This window comes from Microcaecilia unicolor, chromosome 10 (genome assembly GCF_901765095.1).
Source record: "Microcaecilia unicolor chromosome 10, aMicUni1.1, whole genome shotgun sequence".
Classification (NCBI taxonomy): Eukaryota; Metazoa; Chordata; class Amphibia; order Gymnophiona; family Siphonopidae; genus Microcaecilia; species Microcaecilia unicolor.
Window position 1 is genome coordinate 207,254,286 of NC_044040.1, and position 19,716 is coordinate 207,274,001.

The following is a 19,716-nucleotide window of genomic DNA, read 5'->3' on the forward strand; positions in this document are numbered from 1 at the left end:
GAAATATTAAGCAGTGGATACCTGATTTGTCAAAGAGGAAAAGGGCTGTCTGGTGGTAGGAAGCATATGAATTAGCAATCCAGGTATCCTGTAATAAAGGTGAAATTTGTTCTTTTCTATTAATTCCCTTTCCTTGAATCCTGTTAGACCAGTCCAAACTGATAGATTGTGCCAACCTATTAGCAGATGGAGGAAAGAATCCACGCTTCCCAGTGACATCACCAGTACAAGAAGAGATGCAGTCTGGAATTTACCAGTATGACAATGCCGAAGTTGATATAGCGAAATGACAAAGTAACACAACCCTCGCTCTCCACACCGTAGCTCAAAAATATGGTAAACCTGCACAAAGATGTGGCATGCCTACGATCTCTCAGCAGAGTACTAATAACCAAAGCCGAATATTCCTTGTAACACAAATAGATCATCTCAAAGACCAAACGATATGCAAGAAGGGATTTAGATCCCCCAGGGAAACTGGGCCCTGCCAAAGTAGACTTGGACCCCATGGCAACTGCAGCAGAGGACTCTCTCAGATGAACCATGCCCATATGCCATAGTCTGTGGGGCCATTCTAGGGTCATGTCATAGTCTGTGGGTTCAGTCTAGGGCCATAAGGTTGGTTCAGAACAGATGCCTGGCAATCTTCTGGATTTATCGGCCAAATCAGGGGACATGGAGCAATACATATATAAAGGCTGCAGCAATGGCCACAGCTGCAATATCGTGTTTATCCCAGCTGAGCTATGCTCTTTTCTTGCAACTGATCAGATTTAGCAATCCAATAAGAAGCCATCATCGGGTCAAAGACTAGGGCTCTCCACTGTTCTCTTTTGCAACTGAAAAATTGAGCAGATTTAGCATTCCAATAAGGAGCCATTGGCTCAAAGACTAGGGCTCCCCACTGTTCCATCACCAAGTGGAAGCCCAAAGGGCTCAGTTCCAACTCCCCTGGATTTGTTATGCCAGCTAAAAATGTTCTCCTGAACATTCTCCATCCCCACTATGCACTCTCTATCCAGTGGCACAGCCTGGATCACCACTGCACGTTTGGTACTCCCCTTGTTGATGCCAGTCACTGCTGTGGCATTTTCTGACATCATTTGAATAAGCTTCCCTTTCACTAGGGGGATGTCAAAAGAACCAGGTAAACAGCCCTTACCTCTTGGCAACTGATGGTCTGCAATTCCTCCTGCTCTGACTCAATCCTGTGCCACTCAATCAATTCACAGAGGGTAAGGACAATGGGGGTGAGATGGGGCAAGGAGCAGCAAGGCTTACCTCATCCCACTAGCAGTGGCCTGCAAGACAAGCCACATCAAGTTAAGGGGCTTGGGGCTGAGGGGAAAGATTCCCCCAAGCTCAATCAGGGTAAAGGTCCTTAGACCAATCCCTGGGAGCTCCACATGGCCAAAGACTCAATTACAGGGCAAAGGCTGTGGACTGTGCTTGTGGGAGTCAGTCCTCCCGTGAAGAATCCTGCTGTACCAGTCCAACCTACACCATCTGCTGGAGGCAAATACATACTGGCAAGTTGAAGGCTGTACTACTCCTTCCGTATTCTGGTGATGTCACTGGGAAACTCAGGTTTTCTGCCTCAATCTGCTGGTATGGATGGAACCGGGGCGAGCACCACTGGCCCGAGCCCTGACCTCTGGTAACCTCTTGCCCTTAGATGTGCCGAGATCGGTCACAATTTTGTCCAGCTCGACCCCAAAGAGCAGCTTGCCTTTAAAAGACAACTTAGCCAGGCGAGACTTAGAGGCGTGGTCAGCAGACCAATGCTTCAGCCAAAGCCAACGCCGTGCAGAGACTGTCTGAGCCATACCTTTAGCCGAGACTCTCAAGACATCATACATCATATTGATTGTTTACATTTTTTGAAGAATAATTAAGTTTATTTGCAGTCTCAATTAAAATTATAACATATACTTTTTTTTTAAGACACTTATGATGGTGCTTTTGTTACCACTCAAGTTATTAGACAATGGCTGACTTATGTGGTTTACACTGAGGTCTATTTCTCCAATTTAACAAATACATTGCAGAAACTCATTATTGAACTGTGTTTACATTGTAGATAATACGCTAAAATCTTCTGCTCAGTGTGCGGCGATGGCCAAAAAAGCAAACAGGATGCTAGGAATTATTAGGAAAGGGATGGTGAATAAGACCGAAAATACTATAATGCCTTTGTATCGCTCCATGGTGTGACCGCACCTTGAGTATTGCGTTCAGTTCTGGTCGCTGTTATCTCAAAAAAGATATAGCAGAATTAGAAAAGGTTCAAAGAAGAGCAACCAAAATGCTAAAGGGGATGGAACTCCTCTCATATTAAGAAAGGCTAAAGAGGTTAGGACTCTTCAGCTTGGAAAAGAGACGGATGAGGGGAGATATGATTGAGGTCTACAAAATCCTGAGTGGTGTAGAACGATTAGAAGGAAATCGATTTTTTACTCGTTCCAAAAGTACAAAGACTAGGGGACACTCAAGGAAGTTACATTGAAATACTTTTAAAACAAACAGGAGGAAATATTTTTTTCACTCAATGAATTGTTAAGCTCTGGAACTCATTACTGGAGGATGTGGTAACAGCGGTTAGCAAATCTGGGTTTAAAAAAAGGTTTGGACAAATTCCTGGAGGAAACGTCCATAGTCTGCTATTGAGACAGACATGGGGAAGCAACTGCTTGCCCTGGGATTGGTAGAATGGAATGTTGTTGCTAATTGGGTTTCTGCCAGGTACTTGTGACCTGGCTTGGCCACTGTTTGGAAAAATAGGATAATGGGCTAGATGGCTACTCTTATGTTCTACACATACTTGTACAGTAGGCTGCTCAGTGGCACAGTTGGGGCAGAGTGATGATTTATTCTCTAGTTTATAGAACATGCACTTATATTTTTACTTGCTCTTGAAAAGGCACAATATCTGTAGGCATAATTTCTGCAGGATTTGTGCTAGTATTTTTTGTTAAAGACACAGGTACCTGTGCGTCGTCATAAAACAGGCTAACAACAGGTGCCTTCCTGCCCCCCAAAACTAGGCACCTTATTATAAAATTACCCTCAGAGACCATACTGGAAATTTAACACTGAAAAACCATTCACAAATTATATGGTTAACAGCGAAGACTGTCTAAATTAGGACTATGATTTTAAACAATGGTCAACAAATAAGCCTTTAGGACAATCTGTACTTTGGACAAATAAGATAATTTAGTATTACACACTCCATTTAGTTAAAATGAGTAAAATGGTACCTCTGACAGCACCCCATATTAGAAAATGTATGATATATGCTACTGCATTCAAAACATATCAAATCAATTCTTGTATACCACTAATATCCCCTTTCCAGGGTTCAGTGCGGTTTACATTCTAGGTGAGACAGAAGCCGATAATGTTAATGTGAGGTATGAGAACAATTAGAGACCACTGGTGTAATGCATGAGACCAAAAACATTATAGGAAAGGATAACGGATTATACTAGGAGGAAGAGAAAGGTTTTTAGCCTCTTCCTGAAGCTTAGGTAGCTGTTTTCTGTCCTGATGGCAAAAAGTAGAGAGTTCCGTATTTTAACTCCAAGTACTGGGAATAGAGAGCTGAAAATCTTCAGATTTCACATTGTCTTTTGTCATATGGTTTCAAACTGTCTTTTGTCATATGACAGTGAAACTATATAACTTTAGACAGACAGTTCAATACACCGCTTATAGCAAACTGAATTTTAAAGAGGTATGATCTTATATTATTTAGAAAATAAATGTACACATTTATAGTATGCTTTATTTTCTAAATAATATACGATACCTCTTTAAAATTCAGTTCACTATAAGCGGTGTGTTGAAACTGTCTGTCTAATGTTATATAGTTTCACTAAGATTCATATAACAAAATCATCATGTAACTGCAGAAGAAACTTTCACAACCAGAGGCAGCGGAATGGAGGGCCATGGTGGTCCCAGACCAATATTATGCCCAACACAGTATCAGAAACAAGACAGTTGAGGGCAGGGCAAGAAACTGGTTTCTTTAATCCTCTCCATTCAAAATGCTGTTCCGTTCTCCCTGTTCACAACAGTAAAACATTCCGATCTATTTATTATGAAGACAGACAAAACCAAAAACACATCGTTGTCAACATACCGTAGTCTTCCATCTTGTGCCGCTGCACCCCCTGCAATGATTTTTGTTATGAAAATACTTGAGTCATCTCCAATGTGTGGGTTGTCTGTGCCCCCTGCAATGCTAAAACCAAGTCCTGAATTTCCCTAAAAAAAAAAAAAAAAAATTGGTATTTGTATAACAAATCGGGATTGAACATTGTAAAAGACAAATCTAGGCAACACATTCACACTTTAGCCTCTCCATTCATTATCTGTATCTGTGTTCACTGAATAATTCAACATCATTCAGAACTTGCAGTCAAACTTTTAAAATAGAACTTTAAGTTCTATTTTAAAATGTTTCACTGTTCAGAAGGAATGGATCCTCAGGAGCTTAGCAGAGATTGGGTGCCAGAGCCGGTTGTGGGAGGCGGGGCTGGTGGTTGGGAGGCGGGGATAGTGCTGGGCAGACTTATACGGTCTGTGCCAGAGCCGGTGGTGGGAGGCGGGGCTGGTGGATGGGAGGCGGGGATAGTGCTGGGCAGACTTATACGGTCTGTGCCAGAGCTGGTGGTGGGAGGCGGGGCTGGTGGATGGGAGGCGGGGATAGTGCTGGGCAGATTTATACGGTCTGTGCCAGAGCCGGTGGTGGGAGGCAGGGCTGGTGGATGGGAGGCGGGGATAGTGCTGGGCAGACTTATACGGTCTGTGCCAGAGCCGGTGGTGGGAGGCGGGGATAGTGCTGGGCAGACTTATACGGTCTGTGCCAGAGCCGGTGGTGGGAGGCGGGGCTGGTGGATGGGAGGCGGGGATAGTGCTGGGCAGACTTATACGGTCTGTGCCAGAGCCGGTGGTGGGAGGCGGGGATAGTGCTGGGCAGACTTATACGGTCTGTGCCAGAGCCGGTGGTGGGAGGCGGGGCTGGTGGATGGGAGGCGGGGATAGTGCTGGGCAGATTTATACGGTCTGTGCCAGAGCCGGTGGTGGGAGGCAGGGCTGGTGGATGGGAGGCGGGGATAGTGCTGAGCAGACTTATACGGTCTGTGCCAGAGCCGGTGGTGGGAGGCAGGGATAGTGCTGGGCAGATTTATACGGTCTGTGCCCTGAAGAGCACAGGTACAAATCAAGGTAGGGTATACACAAAAAGTAGCACATACGAGTTGATCTTGTTGGGCAGACTAGATGGACCGTGCAGGTCTTTTTCTAACGTCATCTACTATGTTACTATGTAAGTTACCAAATATTCTAAATAACAGAAATCTATTCAATAGAAGACCCAAGAAGCCTATGATAACATTCAGTTCTACTTAAAACACACGGATCCTGTACCCAACATCATGCCATCTCTTTGTAAGTTTTCAGGTTGTATGTTCTTGTAACATATGTCCTCTTTCCTGGTCTTTCCTATGCTCCTTCAGAAACCCATATTCCAACTAATTCCTAGACAGGCCTAATAATGGATCAGTGCAAAATGCCGAGAGCAATGCAACTGAAATTCTTGTTTATTGCAGATTAACGATTGGATGACAGCCAAACAGCTGGCTATAAAATCTTGCCAAAACAGAATTAATGGTGTGCTCTAAGACTGTATGGTATGATCTCCTCCAGTAATAAAACTGGATCATGCTGAAATACTTTTTTGTACTCAAATTGTGAGTTTTGAAATAATTATTGACTTGCTCTTATGATGAAACCTTTTGTGAGGAGCCTTATTTTGAGCTCCTATTATCGACTGTGACCAAAAACTCCTGTGGTAAATCCAACAGTGCAGAACCCATACTACCGGAACAGCGCAGAAAACTAGCCAATGCTCAAAGGAAATGGTATTCAAATTATATGGGTGCTGTAAAAGCAAAAGAAAGTGGGGGAACGTGCTTGGCACATGCGTAAAATTTTCACAGTAAGCTCAGCTCAAATTTAAGCGCAGAAAACGGGTGCCAGTGTGTGCTTTCACTTTTGGGTTTGCTCAGACTCTCACACGTTCGTCTCACTACATTTGCCAAGGACTCACTGCATAATGGGCTAAGCAGAAAATTGTGCTTTAATGACATTAGCTTGTTATTAATAAATGACCCCGTTTATGTCTAATTCTCTTTGAATACACACGCACACATACACATTACCCTTTCAAGTGTAATTTCTTCATATTCATAATCTGTATCTGTGCCATTGACCTAAAACGAGGAAAAAAAAAGTAACATAAGAATGCTGAAATCCATACATAACACTGAAAAAGACAGCAGTAATACCTTAATGCTTTGCATCATTATTTTAAGGTAACGGGCCCTTTGGTCATCCCTGGTCTCTTTTTCTGTTCTCTTATGTTATTTATTATTTATACTTTCATGTACACAACTTAATTTTATGTCTATAACATGTTTTTATTTCTCTTTTATGAGATTATTTATTGTATTTATTTGTAGACTCCTGAGGCAGGCACATAACCGAAACATGGTGCCCTGTCGAGTCTTTATTTGAATAAAGACATTTTGTACTATGTTGTCTCCTTGATTTTTTGGAAGAGTTGTGTTGACAACACTAATTCTCCTGCGAACTTGTAGATAAGGCAACAGATTCAAGAACACTCTTCAATACAACCTTAAAATACATAAGGTTCACCCTCCAGAGCAGTGTGACAGAACAGAGCAGGAGAGGACTGGTGTATGGCCATTGAAGTATCTCTTTTGGGATAGGTAGAAATAAAACAAAATAAATCATGGAAAAGAAATTAAGATGATACCTTTTTTATTGGACATAACTTAATACATTTTTTTGGTTAGCTTTCGAAGGTAGCCCTTCTTCATCAGATCGGAAATAAGCAAATGTTGGTAGATGACAGTATATATAAGTGAAACATCAAAATGTCTCTCACCTAACCCACCCTAATCCTGTTAGACTGTCACTGAAATGCTTTGATGCTACCATATCTCTCTACTCGGGATAGGTTAGAGAACTCCAGGAATAATCCAGCACTCTGTGCCCTGGTCTCAATTACCAGATTTGGAGGACATTTTGGAGACCCCTGCCTGGAGTGAAGAGAATATCCAAATTGTCTTCTTAAATGCCTCTACAGGATCTAAGGAAGGGATCTGGAGGGGAGCAGGTTGGGCTTGTGTTTTTTGACCAAACATTATGACGAGGATGATGTGCTATGATGTTATGCCTCACTGCAGGAGGAATGTGGCCTTAGTAATAAAAATATTTTTCTATACCTGCAGATCAGATACTAAATACCCAACCGGTTTGAAGGAGATTTGGGACAAGAAATTACACTGTTCAAAGCAACACCCAAGGAAGGGGGCTGGTAGGATGGGACTGCTTTCAAAGATTTACAGGGCAATATGTCTTCTTGGGAAATGGGAAGCATTTCGTTCACTGGGTTAAAGACCTGAATATTTCCTATAATTTTAAAGGTTGGAATAAGATCTTCCAGATAATATACAAGACTTCCATATCTACTCATCTTATTGAAAACAGGCTTGTATTATTTTACCATAGATCCATGACCTTACATAGGCTTCATAATATTTATCTGCACGTTGGTATCTGTGTTAGCAGAGGTGTGGGCAGCAGGATACCTTGAAACATTTGATGGGATTGTCCAGTCCTTTTGGGATTGCTGTGGGAACATGTTAGCTGAACTTGTGACGCACAGGAACAGCTTAGGCTCCTTATGCAGCTGCTGTCTGACATTCTCTAGTGCTAGTAGCACTAATCACTGCAGCACAGTGCGAGTTGGTCAGACACAAAGATTCAGTCCACCTCAGCCTGACTTAAATTTTATACAAGGTTTTGCACTGTTTATTTCTTTAAGTTCTTTGGCAGCAATGAAACGTGATACCATGGATGAGTTTTAAAAGATTTGGGAACCTCATTTGGGCTGCAAGAACCCACAACATTATTACAATTGTACAGTTCAGAACCTCCTTTATAAAGGTTAACTTTGTTACAGCAGTATGAAATAGAGTGTTGGGGGGGGGGGGGGGTGGAGGAGTGGGGATTCTGTGTTTATATAGTTTTATGGGTTTTGGCATGTCACTATGGTTTTTATTTTTGTTACATTTGTACCCTGCGCTTTCCCACTCATAGCAGGCTCAATGCGGCTTACATGGGGCAATGGAGGGTTAAGTGACTTGCCCAGAGTCACAAGGAGCTGCCTGTGCCTGAAGTGGGAATCGAGCTCAGTTCCTCAGCAACATTCCATGTAGAAGTCGGCCCTTGCAGATCACCAATGTGGCCGCGAAGGCTTCTACGTGGAATGTTGCTAGTAGAATAGCAACATTCCATGTAGAATCTCCAATAGTAGCAACATTCCATGTAGAATCTCCAATAGTAGCAACATTCCATGTAGAATCTCCAATAGTAACAACATTCCATGTAGAATCTCCAATAGTAGCAACATTCCATGTAGAATCTCCAATAGTATCTATTTTTTTTTTGTTACATTTGTACCCTGCGCTTTTCCACTCATGGCAGGCTCAATGCGGCTTACATGGGGCAATGGAGGGTTAAGTGACTTGCCCAGAGTCACAAGGAGCTGCCTGTGCCTGAAGTGGGAATCGAACTCATTTCCTCAGTTCCCCAGGACCAAAGTCCACCACCCTAACTACTAGGCCACTCCTGTATTTCTGTATTGCAAACGTTGTATAAAAATATAGTTTAAAAAATTCAAGATGGACCTAAACAGTTGGAAGGGCATGGCCTTAAGGTCAGACGCAGGCATTTTTGTCACAGGGCCATCCAAAGCCTGCTAACAGAAAACAAAAAGAGAAGAAAGGTGGATCCTGCAAGTTCATCAAATGCAGGCTTTTTCACCAATAGTACCCATCATCTGTGGTTTCATTTGTGGTTTCATACTAACAGAAAGAAGCTAAATCAACAGAAATTCCTCATACACTGTCATTGACAGGAGATTCCATCACTATTTGACTTGCAGTTCATGACCATTTTCACATATGGTACTACATTTAAAACGAATTTCAGAACATTTACAATTACTTAAACTAAAAGACTAAACAAATATACAAAAATAAAATTGATAACTTTAAAATTTTCATTTAACTTAGCCACTATAATAGACTGAAAACAGCACTATTTATCACTGCAAATAATGAAATAACATTTAGACTTTAAATTCACTTACGTATGTTGGTGTATCCAAATTATCTGCATTTATTACCACTGGAGGGGGATTTGCCTTCAAAAGAAAAAGAAACGTATAATAGATCACCATATGAAGTGTGAAAGGAAAAAGTTAATTATAACATCAGTCTATCTACTTAATCCAGCTGAGCAAGTCAAACTAAAAAATATATCCTATATATAGTATATTTTTAAAACTCCAGGTAATTTCAAGAAGCAGGTATCACAGCTACTGTAAATTTAGTTATTAAAGATGCTGAGTACCTTTATTAAGCTATTTTCTTTTATTCTGGTGTTTTGATGCCACATCTTTGTGGCATGACACTGTCAGAAGACAGGGCGGCATTACATTGCAATGTAAGGTGCTTCCACTAATTTAGACTAAAGGCACGTATACAATACAGAGAAGGTTAAAAGAAAAGGTTTTAGCTATCTATCTATCTAGATATATTTTTTTAACCACATTCTCACGTCAAAGTTTTCTAACATGGTTTGTTTTCACAACTTAACATCTTATTTTGCTTTTTTACCTAGAAGCCAGAAACTAGAACTCCAGGTACCTCAACATTCCCTCAAACGGCGATCAGTGATTTCTTTTTCTTTATACATAAGCTGAACTCTGATGTTAAGGTGAGGATAAGTTAAGAAATGGAAGAAAAAAAATTTTTTTTTTAAAGTATTAGAGCCGATAATCAGTGGGAGAGGCTCCTGCCTGGTTATCAAGCCACACTGGACCTGCTGTATGTGGGAAAGAGCGGGGTACAAATGTAATAAATAAAAAAATAAATCTCCTGCTGACAGGGTGATTCCCAGATTTCCAGCAGCACAAAACCAGTCAGTGCTGCTGAAAACCTGGGAAGACCGCTATATCTGCGGCGGTCCAGGGGAAAAGCCAGGAGTTACCCAGGCACCGCTGATATTCAGCTGTGGTAATTACAGTGGTGGAAATAAGTATTTGATCCCTTGCTGATTTTGTAAGTTTGCCCACTGACAAAGACATGAGCAGCCCATAATTGAAGGGTAGGTTATTGGTAACAGTGAGAGATAGCACATCACAAATTAAATCCGGAAAATCACATTGTGGAAAGTATATGAATTTATTTGCATTCTGCAGAGGGAAATAAGTATTTAATCCCTCTGGCAAACAAGACCTAATACTTGGTGGCAAAACCCTTGTTGGCAAGCACAGCGGTCAGACGTCTTCTGTAGTTGATGATGAGGTTTGCACACATGTCAGGAGGAATTTTGGTCCACTCCTCTTTGCAGATCATCTCTAAATCATTAAGAGTTCTGGGCTGTCGCTTGGCAACTCGCAGCTTCAGCTCCCTCCATAAGTTTTCAATGGGATTAAGGTCTGGTGACTGGCTAGGCCACTCCATGACCCTAATGTGCTTCTTCCTGAGCCACTCCTTTGTTGCCTTGGCTGTATGTTTTGGGTCATTGTCGTGCTGGAAGACCCAGCCACGACCCATTTTTAAGGCCCTGGCGGAGGGAAGGAGGTTGTCACTCAGAATTGTACGGTACATGGCCCCATCCATTCTCCCATTGATGCGGTGAAGTAGTCCTGTGCCCTTAGCAGAGAAACACCCCCAAAACATAACATTTCCACCTCCATGCTTGACAGTGGGGACGGTGTTCTTTGGGTCATAGGCAGCATTTCTCTTCCTCCAAACACGGCGAGTTGAGTTCATGCCAAAGAGCTCAATTTTTGTCTCATCTGACCACAGCACCTTCTCCCAATCACTCTCGGCATCATCCAGGTGTTCACTGGCAAACTTCAGACGGGCCGTCACATGTGCCTTCCGGAGCAGGGGGACCTTGCGGGCACTGCAGGATTGCAATCCGTTATGTCGTAATGTGTTACCAATGGTTTTCGTGGTGACAGTGGTCCCAGCTGCCTTGAGATCATTGACAAGTTCCCCCCTTGTAGTTGTAGGCTGATTTCTAACCTTCCTCATGATCAAGGATACCCCACGAGGTGAGATTTTGCGTGGAGCCCCAGATCTTTGTCGATTGACAGTCATTTTGTACTTCTTCCATTTTCTTACTATGGCATCAACAGTTGTCTCCTTCTCGCCCAGCGTCTTACTGATGGTTTTGTAGCCCATTCCAGCCTTGTGCAGGTGTATGATCTTGTCCCTGACATCCTTAGACAGCTCCTTGCTCTTGGCCATTTTGTAGAGGTTAGAGTCTGACTGATTCACTGAGTCTGTGGACAGGTGTCTTTCATACAGGTGACCATTGCCGACAGCTGTCTGTCATGCAGGTAACGAGTTGATTTGGAGCATCTACCTGGTCTGTAGGGGCCAGATCTCTTACTGGTTGGTGGGGGATCAAATACTTATTTCCCTCTGCAGAATGCAAATAAATTCATATACTTTCCACAATGTGATTTTCCGGATTTAATTTGTGATGTGCTATCTCTCACTGTTACCAATAACCTACCCTTCAATTATGGGCTGCTCATGTCTTTGTCAGTGGGCAAACTTACAAAATCAGCAAGGGATCAAATACTTATTTCCACCACTGTATCTGGTTAATGCAACAAAAAGGCTGTCCTGAGTTAACAGGGTAATTATTCAGCTACCGCCATGGCTGTACCCAGGTTAACGCCCTGCAGGCAAAGACTACCCAAATATTTAGTGCCAGTACACAGATAGGTGCCAGCAGTGGCCAACATTTAAAAACGATGACTGCCATCAGCTGAAAATTACACCCCCCTATAGTTTCTAATAAACTGCAACTCACAACATATTCAATGTCCCCCCCCCCCCCCAAAAAAAAAAAAATGAAAAATTGGAACTATAGTTCTAATATGCTGTCTTAAAAAAATCATTTCATAAAATGAGGCCATATACATTCAGCTACTGTTCTCTTCATTGCATTTTAAAATTTTTTCTTCAGTTAAAACTTTTGGGTCATTATTCACAACTCCTATGTTAGACATGTTCAGAAATTACACAGCAAACACTAAGCATCTGTTCTTTCAGAGTTACCACCATTCTAAAACTTTAGATGTCATCTTTCATGGTCAAAATGGTAACACTCTTATCGAGTCCTCATTTCCATACTTTTTACTGGGAGCTTACGACTTCCTTCTTATCATGAACCTCCTTATCAGCTTTCATACAGATCTCACTTATATTATAGTGAAGGTGAAGAACAAGATATGAATACAAAAGGATCAATTACTAATACAGCAATTTTAATATTCTGGTATCTAAGCAAGGCCAAATTTTACAGTGCCATAGAAGCAAACAACCCTTCATGTAGGGAGGGAAAGGTGTGTCTTTTTGCAGATCATGCTCAGATCTGCAACAGAGTAGACGTCTGAGGACACAGATGGAACAAAAGGTAATCTAAGAAAGCTGAAGAGAGATCTACTTAGCAGCTACGATTCAATATTTTAAAAAAATGTCAAGTTTTGCATTCAGGATGCAGAAAGCTGAGAAGTGGCCATATACTTCTGGCCACAAAAAGAAAAAAAATGGCTATGGCGTTATTTGATCGTTTAAATAGTGTGACAAGACAAAGGTAAGAACTGGAAGAATGTATAGTATACTAGTAAAAAAGGCCCGTTTCTGACACAAATGAAACAGGCGCTAGCAAGGTTTACCTCATAGTGTGTATGTTTTGGAGAGTGTATGTGAGAGTGACTGTGTGTGAGAGAGAGAGTGAAAGTGCGAGTGTGTGTGAGAGAGAGTGAGTCTGGGTGTGAGTGTGTCTGTGAGAGAGTGTGTCTGTGAGAGAGTGTGTGTGTGAGAATGAGAGTGTGTGCAATTGCGTATGTGAGTAAGTGTGTGTGTGTGTGTGGGGGGGGGGGGGGGGGGGGGGTTCAGGAACGGCTGCCAGATTAGTGAGTGCATGTTTGTGGGGGGTGGCAGGGGTTTCAGGAAGCGCTGCCAGATGAGACAGAGTGAGTGTGTGGGGGGTGGAGGGGGGGGGGGGGGTTCAGGAAGCGATGGCAGATGAGATTTTGAGTGAGAGAGTGTGTGTGTTGGAGGGGTGTGTTGGTTGTGTTGGGTGGTTCAGCTTGGAAGAAGAGGGGTGTGTGGGGGTCTGGAAGCACTGCCAGATGAGTGAGTGTGTGGGGGGCGGTTTATCAAGCGCTTGCAGATGAGAGTGAGTTTGTGTGTGTGTTGGGGGGGGGGGGGTTCAGGAAGCGCTGGCAGATGAGAGAGAGTGTTTCCCTACTCCTCCCCCTGCCTGGATGCGGTCCCTTCTTTCATTTTTCTTTTGGTTTTCCGCCCTCGACGTCATTACGTTTGACGCGAGGGCGGGGCAGCGAGTCATGGTCAGTGGCTTCACCACCATGAACTTACGAACCGTTCTGGGAGTCTGAGTGACTTCAGAACATCGTCCTCAGAACGTTGAGGGTGAGTTTTATTATATTAGATATGTATAGGCATGACTAACAGACAACAGAACAAGACCTTTTCTGAAACAGTGCACCCATTTCTTAAGGTAACATCTTAGGACTGCTGAACTAGTACCAGAATTATGCAGGTCTGCATCAAAAGCTCTGTGAGATGAGACTGATGAGGCTTAAGGATGTAAAAAAATACGCTTAACCTTAGAGGACAGAAGAGATGGCAAAATATGACACAAACATTAAAATTCCTGAAAAAGATATTAGTGCCCAAGAAACAATCCTTCTTCAAAGGAAATAAAATGATAGAACAGGTCATCTTCTCCCTTAGTCTACAAAGGGTGCTCAAGTTTGGGTGTGATCCTGAGATGTGCACACAACTAAAATTGGGTAACAAGTCAACTGAGGGCTAACAATCATTGATGTTAACTGGCACCCGTCTGGATTTGTGCATGCATCTTACTGCGCATTATTCTATAAAACTGCAAATACAAATTCCATTGTACACATCCCAAAAGAGGGCACTGGCCATGGGAAGGGCAAAGGTAGGTCAGCAGCATTCTGGAAATTTGCAAGCGTTATAGAATACTTCGGAAGCCAGACTTGCACCTTGTTTCAGTAGGTGCAAGTCCTGGCGCCCAAATCTGTGCACAGGAATCATCACTACATGCTATTCTAAAACGGAATCCTTTCAACTCAGTCATCGGGGTTTTCAAGATATCCCTGACTGGCTGGGTGTGCCTCAAGGACTGGGTTGAAAACCTCTGCTTTACAAAGAAGCACTGGGCACCAAATCTGGATGCCACTTACTGGATCTGGTCCCATATGTTCTTGCAGGGGTAACGACTCAGGAGCAACATCAGAATGTGTGTTTTCAGAGAAAGGGTGGTGGATGCATATAACACCCTCATATTGTGGGTTGCAGTGACAAAAGAAGTAACAGAATTTAAGAGGGCATGGGAAAAGCACGGATGATAAAAGACTCCAGCAGAAAATAAAGCCATGGGATAGGAGGCAGCCTACTGATAAGTAGGTCAATTCTGGTCGCCGCATCTCAAAAAAGATATAATGGAATTAGAAAAAGTGCAGAGAAGGGCGACGAAGATGATAAAGGGGATGGGACGACTTCCCTATAAGGAAAGGCTAAAGTGGCTAGGGCTCTTCAGCTTGGAGAAAAGGCGGCTGAGGGGAGATATGATAGAGGTCTATAAAATAATGAGTGGAGTTGAACGGGTAGTTGTGAAGCGTCTGTTTACACTTTCGAAAAATACTAGGTCTAGGAGGCATGCGATGAAGCTACAATGTAGTAAATTTAAAATTGGAGAAAATGTTTCTTCACTCAACGTGTAATTAAACTCTGGAATTCGTTGCCAGAGAATGTGGTAAAGGTGGTTAGCTTAGCGGAGTTTTAAAAAAATTTGGATGGCTTCCTAAAGGAAAAGTCCATAGACCATTATTAAATGGCCTTTGTGACATCTGAAGATATAGTGAATTACTCCATGTCAGAAGAGACTCAAACTCATACACAAGAAACTCCCTGACCACCTAACTCCATGTTCCAATTACTAAATATACCTACTCACAACTTAAATTGTAAAAACAGAAATAATTAAACGCTAGGAAACCAATGCTCATATGATCATGAAATAAAGACACCGTAGCTAGTTAAAAAAAAAAGTTAAGAGATATTTTCAAGAAAAATACCATATTCAATCATAAAACAGTAAAAGGATCTCTTCTGCCTTTAACTTAAAACAAATGGGATTCTGTTTGTAACCAAGGGCTTCTTTTACAAAGCCACGATAGCGATTCCCTCGCTGCAAATGACAGGAAGCCCATTCAGTTACTATGGGCTTCCTCTCATTTGCCACGGGACAATCGCTAGCGAGGCTTTGTAAAAGAAACCCAAAGGTATTCCCAAGTATTCCAACAAATTCACAACAGCATGCATTGGTGATTTACACAACCAAAACACACACTCAGCAGAAAGCATAACAATATTATTCATACACTTTCAAAGAAAAGTAAAATATTAAAATAAAAAATATATTTATAAACAAACTAAGAATTTACAGGGATATTTCTAATTGTAACGATGGCATTTTTCAAAATGATTGTTTATTAATACTCGCTATACCACTTAACCTAACTGGCAGACATATGCGGTTTAATAGACTAAAAATTAAAAATCAAATATCAAAAGTAGGAAAAGGAACTACAATATCGGATAGGAAAGAGTTCCATACACACAGATGGGAAGGCTGTAGAACGAGAGGGCAGGAAATGAGATTGAAGGGGGGCAGACTCAAGAAGAATGTCAGGAAGTATTTCTTCACGGAGAGGGTAGTGGATGCTTGGAATGCCCTCCTGCGGGAGGTGGTGGACATGAAAACGGTAACGGAATTCAAACATGCGTGGGATAAACATAAAGGAATCCTGTGCAGAAGAAAGGGATCCTCAGGAGCTTAGCCTAGAATGGGTGGCAGAGCTGGTGGTTGGGAGGCGGGGCTAGTGTGGGCAGACATATACGGTCTGTGCCGGGGCTGGTGGGTGGGAGGCGGGACTAGTGCTGGGCAGACTTGTACGGTCTGTGCCGGGGCTGGTGGTTGGGCGGCGGGGATAGTGCTGGGCAGACTTATACGGTCTGTGCCAGAGCCGGTGGTGGGTGGCGGGGATAGTGCTGGGCAGACTTATACGGTTTGTGCCAGAGCTGGTGGTTGGGAGGCGGGGTTGGTGGTTGGGAGGCGGGGATAGGGCTGGCCAGACTTATACGGTCTGTGCACTGAAGAGGACAGTACAAATAAAAAAAAGTAGCACATATGAATTTATCTTCTTGGGCAGACTGGATGGACCGTGCAGGTCTTTTTCTGCCGTCATCTACTATGTTACATCCAGGTACATTTAATACTCATCAGAGTGGAAATGAGAGAGATAGTAGAAAAAGGAGAAAGTGGTGGGCCCAGCCACAAAGCCTCTGAACTATACTTTTACAGCAGATTTGAATTTTTCTAATGATAATTCAGAATGGATGCTAATGAGGGAATTCCAAAAGAAAGGGGCAGCGAAAAAGAATGCATAGTGTTGAGTAAATTCAAGTTGAACCGGGCTATGGAGGACCAAGCAATGATCATTTATGGAATGGAGGACATGAGTAGAGGAATATGGAATAGTAAGAGTAGCCAAATACTGAAAGAGTCTCACCCTACGAGCCTTAAAGGTGAGCACAAGGAGTTTAAAAATTACTCACTGCTCGATAGGAAGCCAATGGTGTTTTTGAAGTAATGGGGAAGCGTGCTTATAATTTCTGAGCATGGCATAATAATCTAATAGCTATATTACGTATTGATTAAATCGGCATGAGTGCAGCCTAAAAACACAATATTACAGTAATCTGATGATTAATAGTGAGAGAATGAGGGAGTGAAATATATCGTGATCAAAATATCGTTGAACTGCCCACAATTGTCAAAGAACAAAGAAACTGGTCTTGCAGAGACTGGATATCTAAGGAGAGGAAGGAAGGAAGTAGAGAGCGATTCCTAAGTAGCAGAAAGAGTCTACAGGCAATATAGGGGTTCCGAAAAGGTTCAAGGTAATAGTAGAGGAGGGAATCCACAGTAAACCAACAAGCAACCATATTTTGTTTGTTCAAGATTAATTTATGCTCAGAACGTCATTCTGAAACTAAATCTAAGTAATCTTGAAGGGGTCGAATAGATGGACTAGTAGTAGGATGAGTTAGTAGGATAAAAGGAGGAGGATGTCATTAGCGTAGAAATGGAAGGAAATATCAGACGATTGTATAACTGTAGCAAGTAGGCTGATAAATAGACTAAACAAAAGCAGCAACAGAACTGACCCCTGGGAAACCTCACAAGTCAGAGGATGCCAGGGAGGGGTGGCAGTCGGGCAGTTGATGTAGGAATAGCAACCGCATAGAAACGGTTCGAAAGAAAGGAAGAAAACCAGAACCAAGCCAGCTAAATCAAGTGAAGAAAGACAAGATAGTAGCAATGAATGATTGACCAGGTCAAAAGATGCAGAAAAGTCCAAAGAAACAGTAACAATGGAATGTTTGTCAAGATGGGAATAGATTTCATTGAGTAAAGCTTAAGTAGAGGAGTGTGGTAGCCGTGTTAGTCCACTCTTAAGGTTATCAATAGAAATCAAACAAAATAAAACATGGAAAAGAAAATAAGATGATACCTTTTTTATTGGACATAACTTAATACATTTCTTGATTAGCTTTCGAAGGTTGCCCTTCTTCCTCAGATCGGAAATAAGCAAATGTGCTAGCTGACAGTGTATATAAGTGAAAACATTCAAGCATTACTATGACAGTCTGACAGGGAGGGTGGATGGGAGTGGGTAGGAGGTATGCATGGGGACATCAAAGCAAGACCTTTGAAGTCAGAATGATTGAATATTTTAACACCCAACAGAAAGGACTTAACAAGGATCTGGGGTTCCTAGCCCATTATAAACCATAAAGCTGAATGTCTCTGTTGATCACCCCACCCCTCACCTATCCACACCCATCCTGTTAGAATATCAATGATATGCTTTGATGTCCCCATGCATAGCTCCTACCCACCCCCATCCTCCCACCCTGTCAGACTGTCATAGTAATGCTTGAATGTTTTCATCAGCTAGCACATTTGCTTATTTCTGATCTGACGAAGAAGGGCAACCTTCGAAAGCTAATCAAGAAATGTATTAAGTTATGTCCAATAAAAAAAGGTATCATCTTATTTTCTTTTCCATGTTTTATTTTGTTTGATTTCTATTGAGTAAAGCTGAAAGAACTGTTTCAGTACTGAAATGGGCTCTAAAGCCAGACTGCTTGGAGTGTAAAGTAAGGGATTTTTCTATAAAAGAGGACTGCTGGGTATAGACTTTCTCCAGTACTTTAGAAAGAAAACAGATTTGATACTGGACGGCAATGAGCAGGAATTTGTGGATCGACTGAAGGTGTTTTTCGTTTTGTTTTATTATTTAGAATTAAGAGTATTATGGTTTTGCATTACTAATTGAATGTGCTAAATTGAAATGATTCACTGTTTCCTCGAAGTTGTTCATGAAGTCATCTTATGCTTTTCCAATTAGTAACTGCAGACATACAAAACGTTTTTTGTAAAGTGCCTTAAGGACACACTAAAAAGGAGCTAAGAATTACATTATACAAACATGTGCATGCATCCCAACTGACATGCAGAAAGCGAAGATACTTACCTGTAGCAGGTATTCTCAGAGGACAGCAGGTTGATTGTTCTCACATGTGGGTCGACGTCCACGTCGGCCCAGGAATCAGCATTTTGTAAGCAAAATATAAAAAAAGGTTTTGCCAGAGTCTTCTGGCACGCATTCGGTGAGCACCACGCATGCGTAGACCATTTTCCCGCCCATCGCGCGAGCGCGTTCCCTCAGCTAAATCAAAAAGCATAAAAAGGAGCAAATAACTCCAAAGGGGAAATGGAAGGGATTGTGAGAACAATCAGCCTGCTGTCCTCAGAGAATACCTGCTACAAGTAAGTATCTTCGCTTTCTCCGAGGACAAGCAGGCTGCTTGTTCTCACATGTGGGGTATCCCTAGCAACCAGGCTCACTCAAAACAATGAACATTGGTCAATTGCGCCTTGCAACAGCGAGGACATAACTTAGATTGACCTGAAACCATAAACAACTAACAGAGTGCAGCCTGGAACAGAACAAAAAATGGGTCTGGGGGGTGGAGTTGGATTCTAAACCCTGAACAGATTCTGCAGCACTGACTGCCCAAACCGACTGTCACGTCGGGTATCCTGCTGAAGGCAGTAGTGAGATGTGAATGTGTGGACTGATGACCACGTTGCAGCCTTGCAAATCTCTTCAATGGAGGCTGGCTTTAAGTGAGCCACTGATGCAGCCATGGTTCTAACATCATGAGCCGTGACATGGCCCTCCAGAGTCAGCCCAGCTTGGGCATAAGTGAAGGAAATGCAATCTGCTAGCCAATTTGAGATTGTGCGTTTTACGATGGCGACTCCCCTCCTGTTGGGATTGAAAGAAACAAACAACTGGGCGGACTAGCTAAAGGGCTTTGTCCGCTCCACGTAAAA

The 19,716-nt window shown here is 42.3% G+C and overlaps 1 protein-coding gene across 10 annotated transcripts in view; it reads right to left on the bottom strand.

The window, feature by feature from the left end:
• The window catches only part of DLG1 (discs large MAGUK scaffold protein 1), a 337,516-nt gene that overhangs the window by 144,516 nt on the left and 173,284 nt on the right, over positions 1-19,716 (bottom strand). For all 10 annotated transcript variants that reach the window (XM_030216925.1, XM_030216924.1, XM_030216923.1 and 7 more), the window contains 3 exons: positions 9,251-9,304; positions 6,231-6,281; positions 4,148-4,272 (listed from right to left, as the gene is read on the bottom strand). In XM_030216925.1, the coding sequence (XP_030072785.1) occupies positions 4,148-4,272; positions 6,231-6,281; positions 9,251-9,304 (230 nt within the window). The remainder of the gene's footprint in view (positions 1-4,147; positions 4,273-6,230; positions 6,282-9,250; positions 9,305-19,716) is intronic.